Genomic DNA, 15,261 nt, shown 5'->3' with positions numbered 1-15,261 from the left:
CCACCAGCTACTGTGTCGCCCCCTACGGAGCGGCCTTATTAAATGAAGATTAAGATGCGGCTCCGCCGGTCACAACCGGCTGCGGTGCGAGGCGCACATAATCACCGTGACAGGTCGGCTGCCAATTAGTGCTCTGCTGCCGGCCTGGGAAAACGCTCCTCGCTCCTCTCCCGCTGGCGGGAAGAAGTGATCCGGATTGTCCGTGATATTACCCGGGCCAGAGATCGCCGTTAATCACCGGTCGTCAGAAACCAGAGCCGGACTTGTCATCTGGGCACCAGCTATCTCTCTCTCTCTCGCTCTCTCCCTTCCACAAGTCCTGACTTCCCACAGAGCACACCCGGGGAACATTCATTGGAATAATGAGATAAGTACATTGGAGGAAGAGAAAAGGCAACGCTCTGTTCTCAAGCGCTCTGGGGAGACTTCAGAGCGGCGTCTCGAGCTCGATCGCCGTTTGGCTCGGACTCGCGGCACCGTGAGCTCCGCCGGGACCAGAAGAGCACGCTCCATCAATTAGCCTCGAGTTGGAAGCGCGCATCTGTTTCAGGAGGAGAAAGAAAGGGAAAGAAAAAGCTGGCCCGATGGAAGGCGAAAACACATCCAGAAATGTGTTTGGATGTCGGGTTTCCAAGGCTAACGCGGGCCAGACTCATATGTGATCGCACTGGCTGCATAACTAAAATACTCAGAAGTCGAACGCCATCTCTCGCCAGAGCTGAAACCCCTTCTGGCACGGCGAGTATAAACACCGAATCCGTGTGTGTCACACGGCCGGCTCGTGAGCGAAAGACCGCCGGCAACCGGAATGGTTGTCGGCGTGCGCGACAGACGAAGGCGGTCGAGCTTCCTCCACGGCGGATTTGAGGCAATCCAAAAAAAAATTTTTTACGGGAGCAGAGAGGCTTTTGGAAGCAGATGGTTCGCAGGCGGTGAGGACCAGGAGGTTCACGGCGCTGTGCCGATTCACCGCAGAGCCACACTGGGTTCAGACAGAACCTGGCGCGAGTCCCACCAGACAACCCCAAATCCTCCTGGGGGTCTGTTTCAATCACCGGGGGAGGATCTGGGTTCACTCCCCCCCCCCCCCCCCCGCTCCAGACTGTAGGTGCTTGCGGTGTAAAATAAACAACCGCCTTTATGTCATGTCAAAGGTCTTAAATACAGACGAAGACCCCGCCGGGCCTTCAGATGTCTCTCGCTGCGGAGGCGGGATGAGGCGGTAAGCTGAGTCCGGGCGGGTTTATCTTCCTCCGCACACACCGTGTATCAAACTTTGTTTATCCGCGCGGGATCTGAAATTGATGGCGGAGGAAATTGACTGGACATCCCGGCTACGCAAGAGGCAATTATCACAGCACAGTATAAACACAAAGTGCACACAGGAGTTATGACGGAGCGTATTAGTGGTGGCTGGATCCGAGCACGCGGATGACTGATGGGATGCAGGGCTTGGCCTCGATCGAGCCCCGCGGCAGAAGCCGGATTCTCTGGTTACACGCGGGGGATCGATACTCCCACGCAGGTCGCCAGCCGGCCAAGGACAGGTACAACGAGAAGCGACCCGCTCCCGCTTTCTTATTCTTCCTCCCTGCTCTCCTTTGGGGCAAACTGGACTGCATTGTTCTGGGGAACCGAGGTCTGAAACGGGTTTCTGTTGCCAGCTCCGACGGTCGCTTCGCTATAAATATTTACTGTTACATAACGTCGTATTGTAAAACTTCTGTTCTGGTTTTGGGGTCGACTTTGGACTTGGCAAAGCCTCCCGCCTTCTCAGATGGATCTACTTTCACCTACGGATCGACCCGGCGGAGCGACACTCATGGAACTCCGACTCGCAACCACAAAGACTTTTCTTCTTTTCTTTTTTTTTCCCGAGTTGCAGCGGTGCGTTTGTGTTGGACTTTTATTCCCTCTTAAATCCCAAATCAGGGATTATGTTAAGAGTTTGGAGGGATTTAGCATTTTTCGTAAAGTTGTTTACACAAGATCTGATGTCACTGACATGGTAGAAGCAGCTGCTGTGCAAAGATTATCGTATGGTGGGTGGGGGGGGAAAGGAAAATAACCAGATGGGTTGATTGACACAGAAAAAGAGCAACCAACCCACCCACCGGTGAATCTGGTGACAGGGGCTGCTGGGAAATCTCCGCTGGGAGCTCCTTAATGGCATCGACGAGGAACAGCCGAGCGCCGCTGCGTTATCTCTCACGCTCACCTTTCCTCTCCTCCCATCAGCTCAGAAGATGGAGAGGTGGCAGGGGGGGGGGGGGGCAGTCTGTCAATGATGATAGCGCCGGAGCAGCTATTAATAAAGTATCTTTATTGTTTATAGGCTGTTCAGAATGCCACTCTGGGGATCCGGATGATGGGAGAGTGTTTTACCGCCTCGAGGGTACAACGCACACGCCGGCCGAGCAGCCACGAGACCACACCTCCTCCCTCCTCGATGGTCTCGCGCATCTTCCATTGAAGTATCGTGTGCAAATCAAAATCAAAACAGATGGCCGAGCTCGAGAAAGATGTTCCATCGACCCCCGCTCCACCGCTTTTCATCACCACCTGATGGTTTAAATGTGATTGATTGCAACGGGAACACCTTTTTTTTTTTTTTTCTCCAACTAAATAATGCCGCAGGGATTTATTCTTACCGCCAAAACCAACAACCAAGCAGGTGAAATGATCCGCAGATCGTAAACCATGATGGCCATGGAAGGGTGGACATTGCGTATTAAGCCATGCGAGATTCATTGGATCGCAAAATCCAAACCGAAAACAAAATGGGCTTTCCAGATCTGCAGGTGGCTGGATAGATGCCTGTGTTCGGTTACACCGGCGAGACATCACGACCAGACGGGTCACTCAATGCTTTCCGCGGTCACTTATAATCAATTTTTTGTGTCGACGCCCGCCGTAACGTTGCGTGTACGGCTTCAAGTGCCGATCCGAGCCCGGTGCAGCCGCTGGAAAACCAACAAAGTTCCCATTTCTACATTTGCCAAACTTCTCAAGATTCCTCAAAATCAGCCCGACGGCCCGAGATGGAAATAGCGCCGCGTGTTGCGTCTGTCCGTGTGCTGCCTGCTACTTCAGGGACGGAGCGTGTTATCGGGACGTCGGTGTTCTGCCAAACGTCGAAAAAAACGAGAACAGAAAATGAATCCCAGCAGTGCGGATGATATACGGTGTTTACGCTCGTCGGCAACGTGTACGGAACGCATCAGACACGGTTTACACAGCTCGCCATTTTTTCCTCGTGATATTATCTGGGCTTTACTTTCCCTCTGCTCGCGTGCGTTTTACATATATGGATGAGGTCTCTGCCGACACACAGAGGGAAGACGAGAAGATCAATCGCCTGTTCTCCTAAACTGGGTTAAATGCGAGCCCGGGCAATTAGATGATCATTGCCATAAATAGTGTGTACCTACATGCCGAGTTCTCTTGTTTCCTGTCTCCATTTAATCCACAGCATCTCCATGGTATGCAGTCATATAATCCCATGCGTTTCCTAAACATTGGTGTCCGGTGAGAAGAACTGATCAAATGTCTTAAGCTCCATATGATCATTATAGGGAGGGCACTTCTTGTATTTATATTTCCTTCTGGGTATGAAAAAAATCCATACAATGAGGTTACAGTATTCTAAATTCTATTTAAAGACTCAGTTCACCACACTGCATTGCAAATCCTGTCGTATCAAGAAGTGGGGATCTATCGCTCCCTTCCAAAAGGTCACATAACAAGGCATTTCATGACGACCTCAGCCATATTGCAGCCCTTTTTTTGAACCTCCACATCCAGAGGGCGGCCGTGCTTTATTATCACAAAACGGGAAGTGATTATTTTACAATGTCAGTCGGTCGAGCTCCCAATACGACGGCACTGGATCTCCCCCCGTTCGGCTTTCGGCAGCTCGCCTTTCTTTACTTTTTTCACGTTGTATTTATTTGAACTGAAGAGTGTTGCGTTTCACTGGCTTTTGCCAAGTGGGGATTTTTCACTCGCGGTCGAGCGGCGGGGGGAATTAACAACACATGCCCGAATCTGAAATGTACCTTTATTAAAACGGGGGCCACCGCGGCACTTCACGAGCCCGGAGGAGTCCTAAGACGCACACGCGGCGACACGTTTACACGCCACTTTTTAAACCACACGGGGACGCATGTCAGTCACTGGATGTGGTGGTTCTTTCAGTAAGACACGGGGAGCCTGAAGATGAACGGGTCTGCTATGCACTTTAGACCACCTCCCCATTGGGGACTTCTCGAGATTGTCAGTAACCATGCGCAACAATGCCGCATTTTTAATTAAAAAAAGGTCATAAAGTTTCTTGGAAAAGGTCAAGCGGGCACGGGGTAAGTGGCGAGGCGGCGCTCGGGGGGGGGGGCGGGGGTTGGCGAGGTTTTCCCCTGACAAACGGCACGGGGCTTTAGGAACTAACCGTGCCACGGAATTACAGTTTCCAACCCAGTGAGCGGCGACTGTCGCGGTATAGTGTTGTAATACGAGTAAACATTTGTTTGAAGTTTATTGACACTTTTCCTCACTTCACTTCATCCAACACTCCAAAATCCTCGAGGTTAGAATATTTTCCTCTTTCTGTTAAAACAATGTTTTTTTCTTCTTTTTGAAAAGCCTGAATCTGCCTCTGTAATTGCTTCCTTATTTTGCGATTTAAATATTTACGCTTGGCCTTTTCTAATCCAAAGTTTATAAGAGAAATATAAGTGCATCAAGGGGAAATGTATTTATTTTAAAAGCACTGCTAACTGAGGCCGTCAACCACCAAAATGGTGCATTTGGATCGTCTAAAAGAAATAGTTTACTTTTTGAAGAAAAAATATATTTCCCTTTGCTTTATTCACACCGAGAGAAATTCCAGAATTGACTTCTCATTTAATGCACCGCAAAGATCTCTCGAGCCGACGGGAGGAAACAGAGACGGCCATTGAGGAAACCTGCAGTTCGTACTTTTGAAGAGTTCTACTGGGGAGGGGAAGGAGGGAGAGTGTGTGTGTGTGTGGGGGGGGGGGGGGATGTACCTCAGAGAGGGAGAGATGGCTCGAAAGAGGACGCCGTGGAAAAATACTGATATTTCACACACGGAAATATGACCGTGCACTTTTTTTTTAAACACACACAGACGGTGAAAAAACAAGAGCTGAATGGAAGGTACACGGGTTACATGAAACAGGTGTAACAGAGGGGGAGAGAGAGCTCCTGTGGGAGGCGGGGGCTGTTTTCTTTAATATCCACTAGAGTAGTGTATACGCTCTGAAATGGACGTTGTCTCTCTCACACACACACACACACACACGTACAGTATATGTCTGTATGACATCCTTACCTCTCCTGCAGTGCCTCATGGCCATTTTGCACATCCTGGACTCGGCGATGGTGGGACAGGGTATTGTGTCCTTGGGCGGTTTCTTTACAATGTGCCGCGTCCGGGTCTCCAGACCCCACTTGTAGCCACAGGTTTTGTTTCTCCTGGTGCAGGCTCCCCATTCGCTCCACTGGCCCACCTCGCAGCCCTCTGCAGGGGAGACACACAGAAACAGTGAAACCACAGCCGAGTGCTTTAATACGGAGGCGACGCGGCTTTACCGGGATGCCAGAAGCCCTCTGTGTGTGGTCCCAGTTCAACAGGACACACGGAGGAGTTATAGGATACAGTGTACAGGTAAAGTAGGATGGAAAAAGAAAGTTTTTTTGTACATATTTGTGTTGTTTCACGTACCTCCACACTCCATGGTGTCCTCCAGCGGGGCAAAGCCCTCGGGGCACTTCTCAAAGCAGCGCCCTTTGTGGAGGTAAAAGCCCGACTTGCACTTGGTGCAGAAGTCTTTGCTGAAGCAGGACTCGCAGTTGTCTATCCTGCACCCTGGAGAAAGGAGGAGAGAGACAGAGGGGAAAGTCGTCAGGGTGTGAGCAACCCTCTCATCTGGAGTTGATCGAAAGCTGAGGGGTTTGGGGAAAGGGGGGTTTCTTGAAAGGTTCATGTTGTCTCGCCCGGAAGAAACAAAACAAACAAAGCTGCCCCCCCCCCCCGGTATCATTTCTCTCCGGGGGTTTCAATGCGTGTTTCGCCTGTCAGATATTTAATTTTTCATCTTCCTCTTCCCTAGTTCTCGAGCGAGCACATCGACGGTGTGAGAGAGAAAAAACAGGAACAACAGCGAGACAGTGAGGAATCGTGTCACGCTGACCTCTTTCAACTCAATCATCCAACAGCCTTCAATGTTTTCAACTAATGGCCGCGCTGCGACCAGAATAATACGTCCCGTTAGGGCCCTGAATAATGTCCTAAATACGCTCCACTACCACTCCACGCCGCTCCGGTCTGTGTCGGAGTGCATAACTGAGGATTACTGGGGAGTCCTGCTTTCATTAGGAGGGTGAATGATGGCTCGTGAGCCATGGCAGCTGTGCGGAGGTTCTGGCCACCATATGAGGAGGGGGGGGGGAGGGGCAGCAAAAAACGCGGCCTCGCCAAACTAATGTTGACGCGTTCGGTCGGCGACGACACGCCGCGTGGCGCGTTAGCTAAGGAAAAGGCGCGGCCCGAGGCTAACGTACGGCGTTCCTCAGAGGCTCCGTACGGGCCCATTTGACCAATGTCCAGATCCATGACCTTGCGGCCACCGTCACCCACCGCCTGCAAAGCTGCTCCCCAGGTAGAGGGTGTAATCCGCCCTGTGCCGATCCCGTCTCAGAGGAGGGGGGGGTGGGGTGGGAAGGGGGGCGTGATTTTCCCCACATGTGAGCGTGACGGAGCTCTTTTATCTGTGACCCTTGTTCTCACAATCACACCCCTTAATTACACCATCTCCAGCTAACCATCAACCTCCTCCTCGACATTCCTCCAAAACGAGGGGGTCCCTCCCCGCTTTACTTTGAACCCTAAAGTATGGCCTCTGCCCACTCACTCTGGTCTCACGCTTTCCCGACCAGTCTAAACAAACCATGGACACACATACACACACACACGCACAAACACACACATACCAATCAGATATGGCTTGAGATACAGACCCACTCGGGCCCCGGAGCTGTACTCCACATTCTGAAACATGCAGATAAACTGACTTTAAATCACTGATGTCGTTGGTAATTTCCTGTGTTCTCACAACATGTTGTTAATTGAGTCATCTGATATTAATCATCTCATCTCTGTATTTTATTTGTTACGTTACATCTCTCGACAATATTCCTCGGATCTCTGGAGTTACGCATTGCTATGGAGATTTAGGTTTGGAATGTGTGAGTTGTTAAGAGAGGCAGAAATGCATTATGCAGTCTTTTTTTCTTTTCTCTTGTAAAGCCCTCTGCACCACATCCATTTCGTTCTGGGTGAAACCCAATCGGTCAGGCTCGGGTTTGATCCAAGTTAAACCCAATATAAGGAGCAGGCTAATAAATCACCAGGCTAATTAGAAACGTAACTACGTGTTTACCCTTCACACTTCCCAGGCCTGACTTTTAGCTCCTAAACAAAATATTTAAAATATATAAAAAAAGACAAACAGAGCAAACAAGAAACATCTGGCAGTACTTTCAAGCTCCAGAGTTGTCGCGCAATCCTCCGTTGTTGACCGTAAATTTGAGCATAGCAGCTTTGCTTCGGCAGTAGCGCTTGACGGGGTCTTCTGATTAAAACGCGACCGAAAAACGTTGTTTTCTAAATAGAAGATAAGTAACAATGTCGCTCTGTGAGATGGATGAGGTGGATGACACATCAATGCGGCTCCACGGGAGTGAGAATGCAGGGAGGCAAAAACCGGAGGGTCAGAGGTCGCCGGGGAGCGAGGTGGGTAGGAAGGGATCACTGTGACAGACATGCATCCCTCTGTCGGGTTATCTGGCACACAAAAAAAGGCTATCTGGGACCGCGTGAGCTATCTGACACTGGAGAAGCTCCCACACTGACCAGCGGGCCGAGCGAGGCAGCTCGAGCAGCAGCTCCAGAAACCGATACAGGGCAGTGGGTTCATTCTCCCAGCAGGATTAACCTCTGGACCACCTTTGAAATCTCCATCTAGGTGCATCGGGGAGACTTAATGAGAAATAATGAGATCATCAGATCCCATGGAAGGTCCGGTGTTGCTGCGACTTAAACGCATTATCATCATTATCTGCCGGCCTGGCGGTGGCCCTCGAGTTACATCACGAACGCAGGAGGAGACGTCTCGTGTTTCAGCTCTAAAAGGGTAATTTCATAAAAAGCTGCGGGTGAAGTGGCACAGGTCGCGCGTTTTATAGCGACGTCGTCAGCGCCGCGGCAGTTCCACCATTACCCGTATTGTCATGACTTTTTTTTTTCTTTTTTTGCTGGCCTTTTACACTTGCAGTTTATGTGGTTTGCACGTCAAGTGCATTTGAGGTTGCGAGATGAGTCACAGAGCATCACTGATGTCCCTCAGCTGTGGTCTGGAGAGGGAACGCGCCGATTTTATCGCGGACACGCAAAGCCTCCAGTCAGCTTCAGTCAACTTCTGTTCCCCCGCAGGCTCACAGCTCCCAGTGAAATCACTCTCTTTATTTACATGGTGTATAAAAAAAGGGAATTTAAAAAAAACCTCTGTGGGGACGAATCGCGTTTTTTTCCCCGCGTTATCTCAGCCGGAGGAGATAGATAGATAGATATATATATACTTTATTAATCCCCAAGGGGACATTTTTCATCACAGTAGCAGCACCAATAAACTAAACACACAAGAATACAAAATTAAATATAAAATACAGGGATGAAAGATATAGATGTATACAAGAAGTATACAAAGTAAAATATAAAATAAAATATATATATACAACATATATGCATACACAATACAATACTAATGACTGCAGTGTAAAATTAAATTAAATATAAAAATATTAAATATAGGAGGGGGGGGGGGGAGGTTGCGAGATCAGCCTAGAGAGAGAGAGCTAACCAGAACCAATGTTGCACAGCAGGAGTGTCCATGTCATTAAAAAAAGGCCTGGCACTGCGAGGGGGAAAACAAGCCCCATTTTTCCATCCCTCGGCTCCAGGCTGAGCGGAGTGGCTCTGACCTACTCCCTCTGGGCCCCGGCTTTGGCTGACTTGGAAGCTTTGGCTTGCTCGCTGCCACCCAGCCGTGTCGCGTGGAGCTGCGGATGACAGGGAGTTCACGGCAAAGGCCAGACAAGCCGTGTTCTTCTTCAAGTCCCTCCGTGATGGTTGTTTTTTTTCTCCAGCTATGAGCTCCTCCACGTGAAGCTGGGGGTGTTGCTGTCGATCGGCTTCCCCCAAAGAGAGAACGCCGATGACAGATGTGTCAGCGGTCCTCCGAGCTTCTTCACTCCGATGTGCCCTCGACCTTCCCTCTTTATCTGCTCCCCCAGCTCCAGTGGACACACCGACAGCTCAAGCTTTTTTAAGACAGCGGTCAAGCACAGACACGTCCACTCACACCTTACAGCGTTCGGTATGAAATGGAGAGTTGTGAAAAATAACCCGATTCAACTCCGGGCTCGGTTTTGATGGGTCCATTGTGTTGTCTGGCAAATCTGAAAGTTAGTAAAGCTGTGATGATTGAACGTCTCTCGGTGAGGCCAAAAGCAACTGGTCTTCTTGTTGGTTAGGCAATGGAAACGGCCACAAGCTCCGAAAAGGGAGGAGTCGAACGAGAGACATGGAGAGGCTGCCAGCTAAAGGTCGCAAAACCCATTTTACGGTCCTTTTTAGAGCCTAGGTACCAATTTGGCCGGGACCCACGATACACGGCTCTCATCCACCTCCAACCCAATCAATTCTCTTGATGTACTTGAAAACTGAAACGATCTTGGAGAAGTCACATCCAATCGCCTTCAACTTCCAGCCCCAAATTGATGTGACAAAGTAGAAAGACATAAAAACAATTAGAATTGGCAACGGCTTTCCTGCAGCATAAGAACTGCAGTAATAAAAAAAAATTAATTACCTCTGACAGAGGAGTCTCCGGTGGCACATTAGACTGGCACTGACTGAGATGTGATATTTAAACCACACTTCCAGGATATTGGCGAAGCCAGGCCTCGATCAGACGGGTTGTTGGTTGTCAGTGAACTCAGCTGGTGTTTCTATGTGCTTGAAAGCCCGCTGCGGTGGGATAGGGTTGGTGTCTGGAGTGAGTGTTAGTGTGAGTGTGTAGCAGCGAGGGGTCATAATACTTCCATTCTGACCCTCTCAACACTTTCATTCTTCAAAACGACAGCTCTGATAGTCGCCTTTTAGCCCATAATTCTTTCAGCAAGAAGCCCGTCTGATACAAAATGACAGAATATGCTTTGGCTTGGGAAAAGTATGTCAAAACCGAGGTATTATGAAATGTGACTGAGGCCAGAGCACGACTGCACCGCATTCACGGATTTGGCTGCACATGAAGCGGCACACTGTGCGACCCGTTGCTACAAATCCTACGACGCGGAGCGGTCGGGTTGACACCCGCAGAGCTCGTCTGGGCAGCTGATAAGAACCCCTGTGGATACCGCTGGAGTTACTGCTTACGGTTTATGGCTCGTATCAGCCCGTCCATTTGCTGCTGAAAGGAGATCTTGCAAAACAGAGACCCGATGTAACCTAATAATAAAGCAAAAAGGCACTGCTAACGAACCGGCTACACCCGAGGAGTCCCACATATCGGGCTGAAGTGTGGCTGTCATGTTTTGATATGTTGCGGAAAGTATAGTTCCCACTGTTGTTGGCTCAAGATTATTTTTAATGTGGGGGAGAGACTCAAGAACGGATAGCTTTTCATTTTATAATCATCAAGTGATGCACAGTTTCTCAAGTAGTCATGATACATTTAATATTATTATGGTAAGGGCAATAAATGACTTCTTTAACTAGACTAAACTTTAGGAATGCTGATTTCTTCGCAAATTGCATTACTGAACGATTCTCTATGATTGCATAGAGACATCCTAGAGTTGACCTTTTTATATACAATTTGCCTTTTTACTTGTATTATATTGAGAGCCGGCTGTAAGTGTGTATGTTTCTGAATAGGAACATGGCCTTTTGTGTTGTCGCCCGTAGTTCAAAGTCATCAAGGTTAAAGTCTTTTAACCCTTGTGTTGCCTTAGGGTCATTTTGACCCGAATCAATATTACACCCTCCCCCCGCCTTAGGATTAATTTGACCCCATTCAATGTTTAATGTGGTGTTCTTTCGGTAGTCAACAAACAAACATAAAGTGCCTCACACTTAAACTTGGAAAACAATATTAATTCTAATAATTTTCTGGAGGTTTTAATTGCTGGCGTCAAATTGAACCCAAAGGGTAAAATATGTTAGTAAATATAAAGGTAACAGGAGAGTGAAACATTGAATCGGGTCAAAATGACCCAAAGGCGGGGGGAGGGTGTAATATTGATTCGGGTCAAAATGACCCTAAGGCAACACAAGGGTTAAAGTAAATTGTAAATTGTTTCTAAGTGAGACTGTGATAACTATACTGCGCCCCAATTCAGACCAGAAGGGTCTTCAGGGCTGACCCTGCTCCACCTTCCCGAAGAAGATAAACTACCCTCACGAATACCAAACCTGATGCATTCAGAGAATCAACTCAGTCATAAATGTACAAACCAGTAGGTTGACGCTAATACAGTCCGAACGTATTACGGGAAAAAAATACATCACACAGTTGACGTTTTAGCCAAACATAGAGTCTACAGTAAATTATTCCTAAGTGAGACTGTGATAACTATACTGTGTCCCAATTAAGCCCAGAAGACCTGCTCCACCATCCCAAATAAGATAAGTGAGGAGTCGGCAGGAGGTCAACGGCCGTGTAAAAAGAGGGTAATACAAGGCGTAATAACAATGTGTGAGTCAGCTGCTACTCCGAGAGGCCCCTGAGCATGCGGCCATAACTGGCCACCCAAAAGTTCTGGCCACTTCTCTGCAGCAGAGTGCAGGATTAGCCGTGGACGGACACAGAGGTGCACGGTCACACGCGACCGATCGCATGATCCTCCTGGCGGAGATACTAATTCGCGGTATTGCGGTGACCTTTTATCGGTCGAACGCGTCATATCGTTAGCTCCCAGAGCTTCTCTCCCACCAGGCCTCTCTCTCCCACCAGGCCTCTCTCGGTCACATGCCTCGGGCGGCCTTTCAGAAAAACACCAAAAGTGAGGTTTAAGCTCGCGGCTGAGCGTAGAAGCCTCTTGCTTGTCGCGCTCTTGTTTTCCTTTACCCAGGCAGTCCACACAAAAAATAAAATAATTCTTGAATGAGATAAGATCACTCAGACAAACGCTGGAGTAATAATAAGCAGCTGCTCCCAAAGTTACTTCAGAGCCCGCGTTTAGAAAAAAGACCTTGCTAACGGAGACGTGACGCTACGCTGCGGGGCCGTCTTTGGGAACCAGGAGCACACGGCAGCTCTGACACCTCGCCATCGTTTGTCCACTGTGCTTTTGAACTCTTGCGTCAAATCTCACAAATCATATTTACCGACTTGACGATTAGCTTCCAACCCAGTGAAACATCCGCTCATGTGTACAGTTTAGTGAAAATGACATGCGGAGCGCAGCTGAGAATGAGGGAACTGGATTAGAGAGCTGCGATCACTTCAAAGTAGGTCTGACTCTGAGATCTGATGCTACGTGACAATACAAGATGTTGCTCTGTGAGCAGTCGGTACGTAGAGGGATTCAGATTAACTTGCCGCACACGTCAGGATGGGTTAAGTTTAAAACGCACATGGCATGGGGATACCGTGGTTAGGCTAGCAGGGTTTATATTAAAAAAAGAAAGGAATCTTTACCAGAGAACAAGATATCTTTCTCTTCCAATTCTCTGCGTCGTGAACATTGGGTGACACGACTGGTACCGATTATAAGAGAAACTGAGAAGGGATCAAACCCTTGTTGGATTCCAGTGCTACCTGTTCCTGCGCAGCTAAATGTGAGCACGCTCAGATTTCTGGGTACAGACGTTTTATAGACCATCCACAAGCTCGCAAAATGCAAATGTTGGGTGATGCAGCTTTGAAATGCTTTTCATTTTCATAATCAAATGGAGCCAGCGGACGTACGTACATCTTGGTCGACAGCGATTGGCTGAGCAAAATTTATCATTTTTTTTGTGTGTGTTTTTTCTGCGGTTGCTACATGCTCACATTATTGGGCCTAAAAGGTCCAGACGCTTTCCTCTGGGTCTTGCGTCTGTCAGTAGTTTGGCTCAGGGAAGCAAATGAGTTAAAGTTCCTCTCTGTGTTTTTTCATATGAAACACTCAGCCAACACCTCGGGCTCCGTGTAAAGCTACAAAGGCTCCCCCCTTTCTCCGAGAGCAAATTCCATGTTACAATAAGGTTATGAGAACAGAGGAGGAGAGGTAGCGTTTCACTAATTGAATTTTTTAAACATATTCATTCTTTAACGAGAGAGAGCACGTCAACGTTTGTTTTTTTTGGGGGGGTTTTACAGTAAAACATCAGACTTCAGAGTCAGAGAGCGAAGGTATGGTCTGTCTCAAGTTATTAAACCCTAAAACATTATTTTAACCGAAAGATGTACGGTGAAAAATAACATTTACTTCTTTTCCTGCGAGCCGCAAGAGTAACAATGAGACTATTATAAGACTATTAGACAAATACCTAACATTGTTTTTATTGCTGAAGCCATAATTAAAGGCGAGCCAACTTTGGAATTGGATCATGTTTTCCTTCCTCGCGGATACACTACTAATCCTCAGGATTAATGCTTCACCGCTCTTAATGCTTTGTTTTGTTCTTATCGAACTTCAATGAATACACAGTTCTGTGGACTCTTCAATTGTGACTGGCTTTCTGTTCAAAGTCAAAAAAAGTACTCTGGCTGCCAATAAATTACACTGTCTGGTGAAAGTTTCGATCCACAAGCCAAAAGAAGTTAAATTTCATGCCCAAATGCAAATATATACTCATCTTTGTGTAGTTCAGATGATATTGAATGACATGGCCAAAAGGGCCGGGATTTTACATGTTGCGATACAAGTCTCTAGGTTTGGCCGACTCTTCTTAACTTTGTATTTGCGTCTGGATTTTCAGCCTTCAAACATCCCTGTGACTGTGTAGGATGTTGGGCATTGTATAACGGGATTGTTAAAGAGACATGAGAAACAGTTTGCGGCTCAATCCCCAGGGAGGCGATGCTAAGAAGATGCTCCACCTGTGAGAACAGATGAGCCGTCCAAATACTGGAGTATGTGTGTCTCCCCTGGATAATTGACAATATATCATGTTTTGTGGGGGAAAAGGAGGGAGGTTGAGTGGGTTGGCGTGTTGGGTGTCTGGGGATGATAGGGTGCTGGGAGAAGGAGGGAAAAAAAGTCAGCGGTGTGGGAGATGGGTGTGGGGGAGGCAGGGTGGGTTAAAGGCTTGTGGGGGAGGCAGGGTGGGTTGGAGGCGTGTGGGGGAGGCAGGGTGAGTTAGAGTCGAAGGGTACTTACTGGAGCACATGTTGAGGTCGGGGCTGCGCATGCCGTAGTATCCGGCCGGGCAGTCGTGAAGACACTCCCCGTACTGCCTCATCCTCTCCCTCCGCAAAAACAGGAAGAGCTTCGGCTGGCAGTTCACACAGCCGTTGTCCCTGGAGCACACCGAGCAGCCTTTACAGATGGGGTACGTTCCATAGCTCGCTGCAGGACAAACACAGGAGCAGCAAAAAGGGGATTAACAAGACAGAAGTAAACATGTAAAAAGGTGTCGGCACAGTTAATTAGCATGTTGAAGAGTCGAAGAGTAGCCGAAACCCCCCAACTCTCCCCACACACTCTTTATGTAGCGTTCGGAAATGACAATCCTCTCGGTGCGTCGATTAGCCAGTTTCTTGGTTTTATTTCTGTCCAAACTTTATCACTCTATTCAATTTCAATTTTGTATGTACAAACAAGCACCCCCCCCCTCTTTAAATGTGGTTGTTTCAGACACATACTTCTTCAGTTGACTCCAGCCTTTAGCTCTGGACAGCCTCACAGGGACACTTTGATGGGAATGTATCGGCTCATGCATCTACCAATGAGAACGATAACGGTGTGATTTGTCCCGCCTTAGCAGGTGCAACCCGAGCTAACGGGAGACTCGGGAAGATGTCGCTCAATTAGTCCTGAGGAGAGGTCTAATCAGCCACATTAACTGAAAACACCTGTGTGGGTGTTCAGGGGCGTTGAGGCAAAATGGGAAAAGCTGCCCGACAACTACTTTTTTGTTCAAGCTATCCCGGCCCCAAAACTTGGCAGTGACCAAAACAAATGACGTACTTG

At 48.3% G+C, this 15,261-nt stretch overlaps 1 protein-coding gene across 1 annotated transcript in view; it reads right to left on the bottom strand.

The window, feature by feature from the left end:
- Nucleotides 1-15,261, bottom strand: part of rspo2 (R-spondin 2) — a 55,217-nt gene that overhangs the window by 17,962 nt on the left and 21,994 nt on the right. The window contains exons 3-5 of the mRNA XM_056444323.1: nucleotides 14,449-14,637; nucleotides 5,744-5,887; nucleotides 5,351-5,539 (exon numbers count right to left, since the gene is read on the bottom strand). Coding sequence (XP_056300298.1) covers nucleotides 5,351-5,539; nucleotides 5,744-5,887; nucleotides 14,449-14,637 — 522 coding nt within the window. The remainder of the gene's footprint in view (nucleotides 1-5,350; nucleotides 5,540-5,743; nucleotides 5,888-14,448; nucleotides 14,638-15,261) is intronic.

This window comes from Pseudoliparis swirei, chromosome 22 (genome assembly GCF_029220125.1).
Source record: "Pseudoliparis swirei isolate HS2019 ecotype Mariana Trench chromosome 22, NWPU_hadal_v1, whole genome shotgun sequence".
In the NCBI taxonomy this organism is placed as follows: domain Eukaryota; kingdom Metazoa; phylum Chordata; class Actinopteri; order Perciformes; family Liparidae; genus Pseudoliparis; species Pseudoliparis swirei.
The sequence above is the reverse complement of the archived record's forward strand: the minus strand, read 5'-3'. Positions and strand labels throughout refer to the sequence as shown.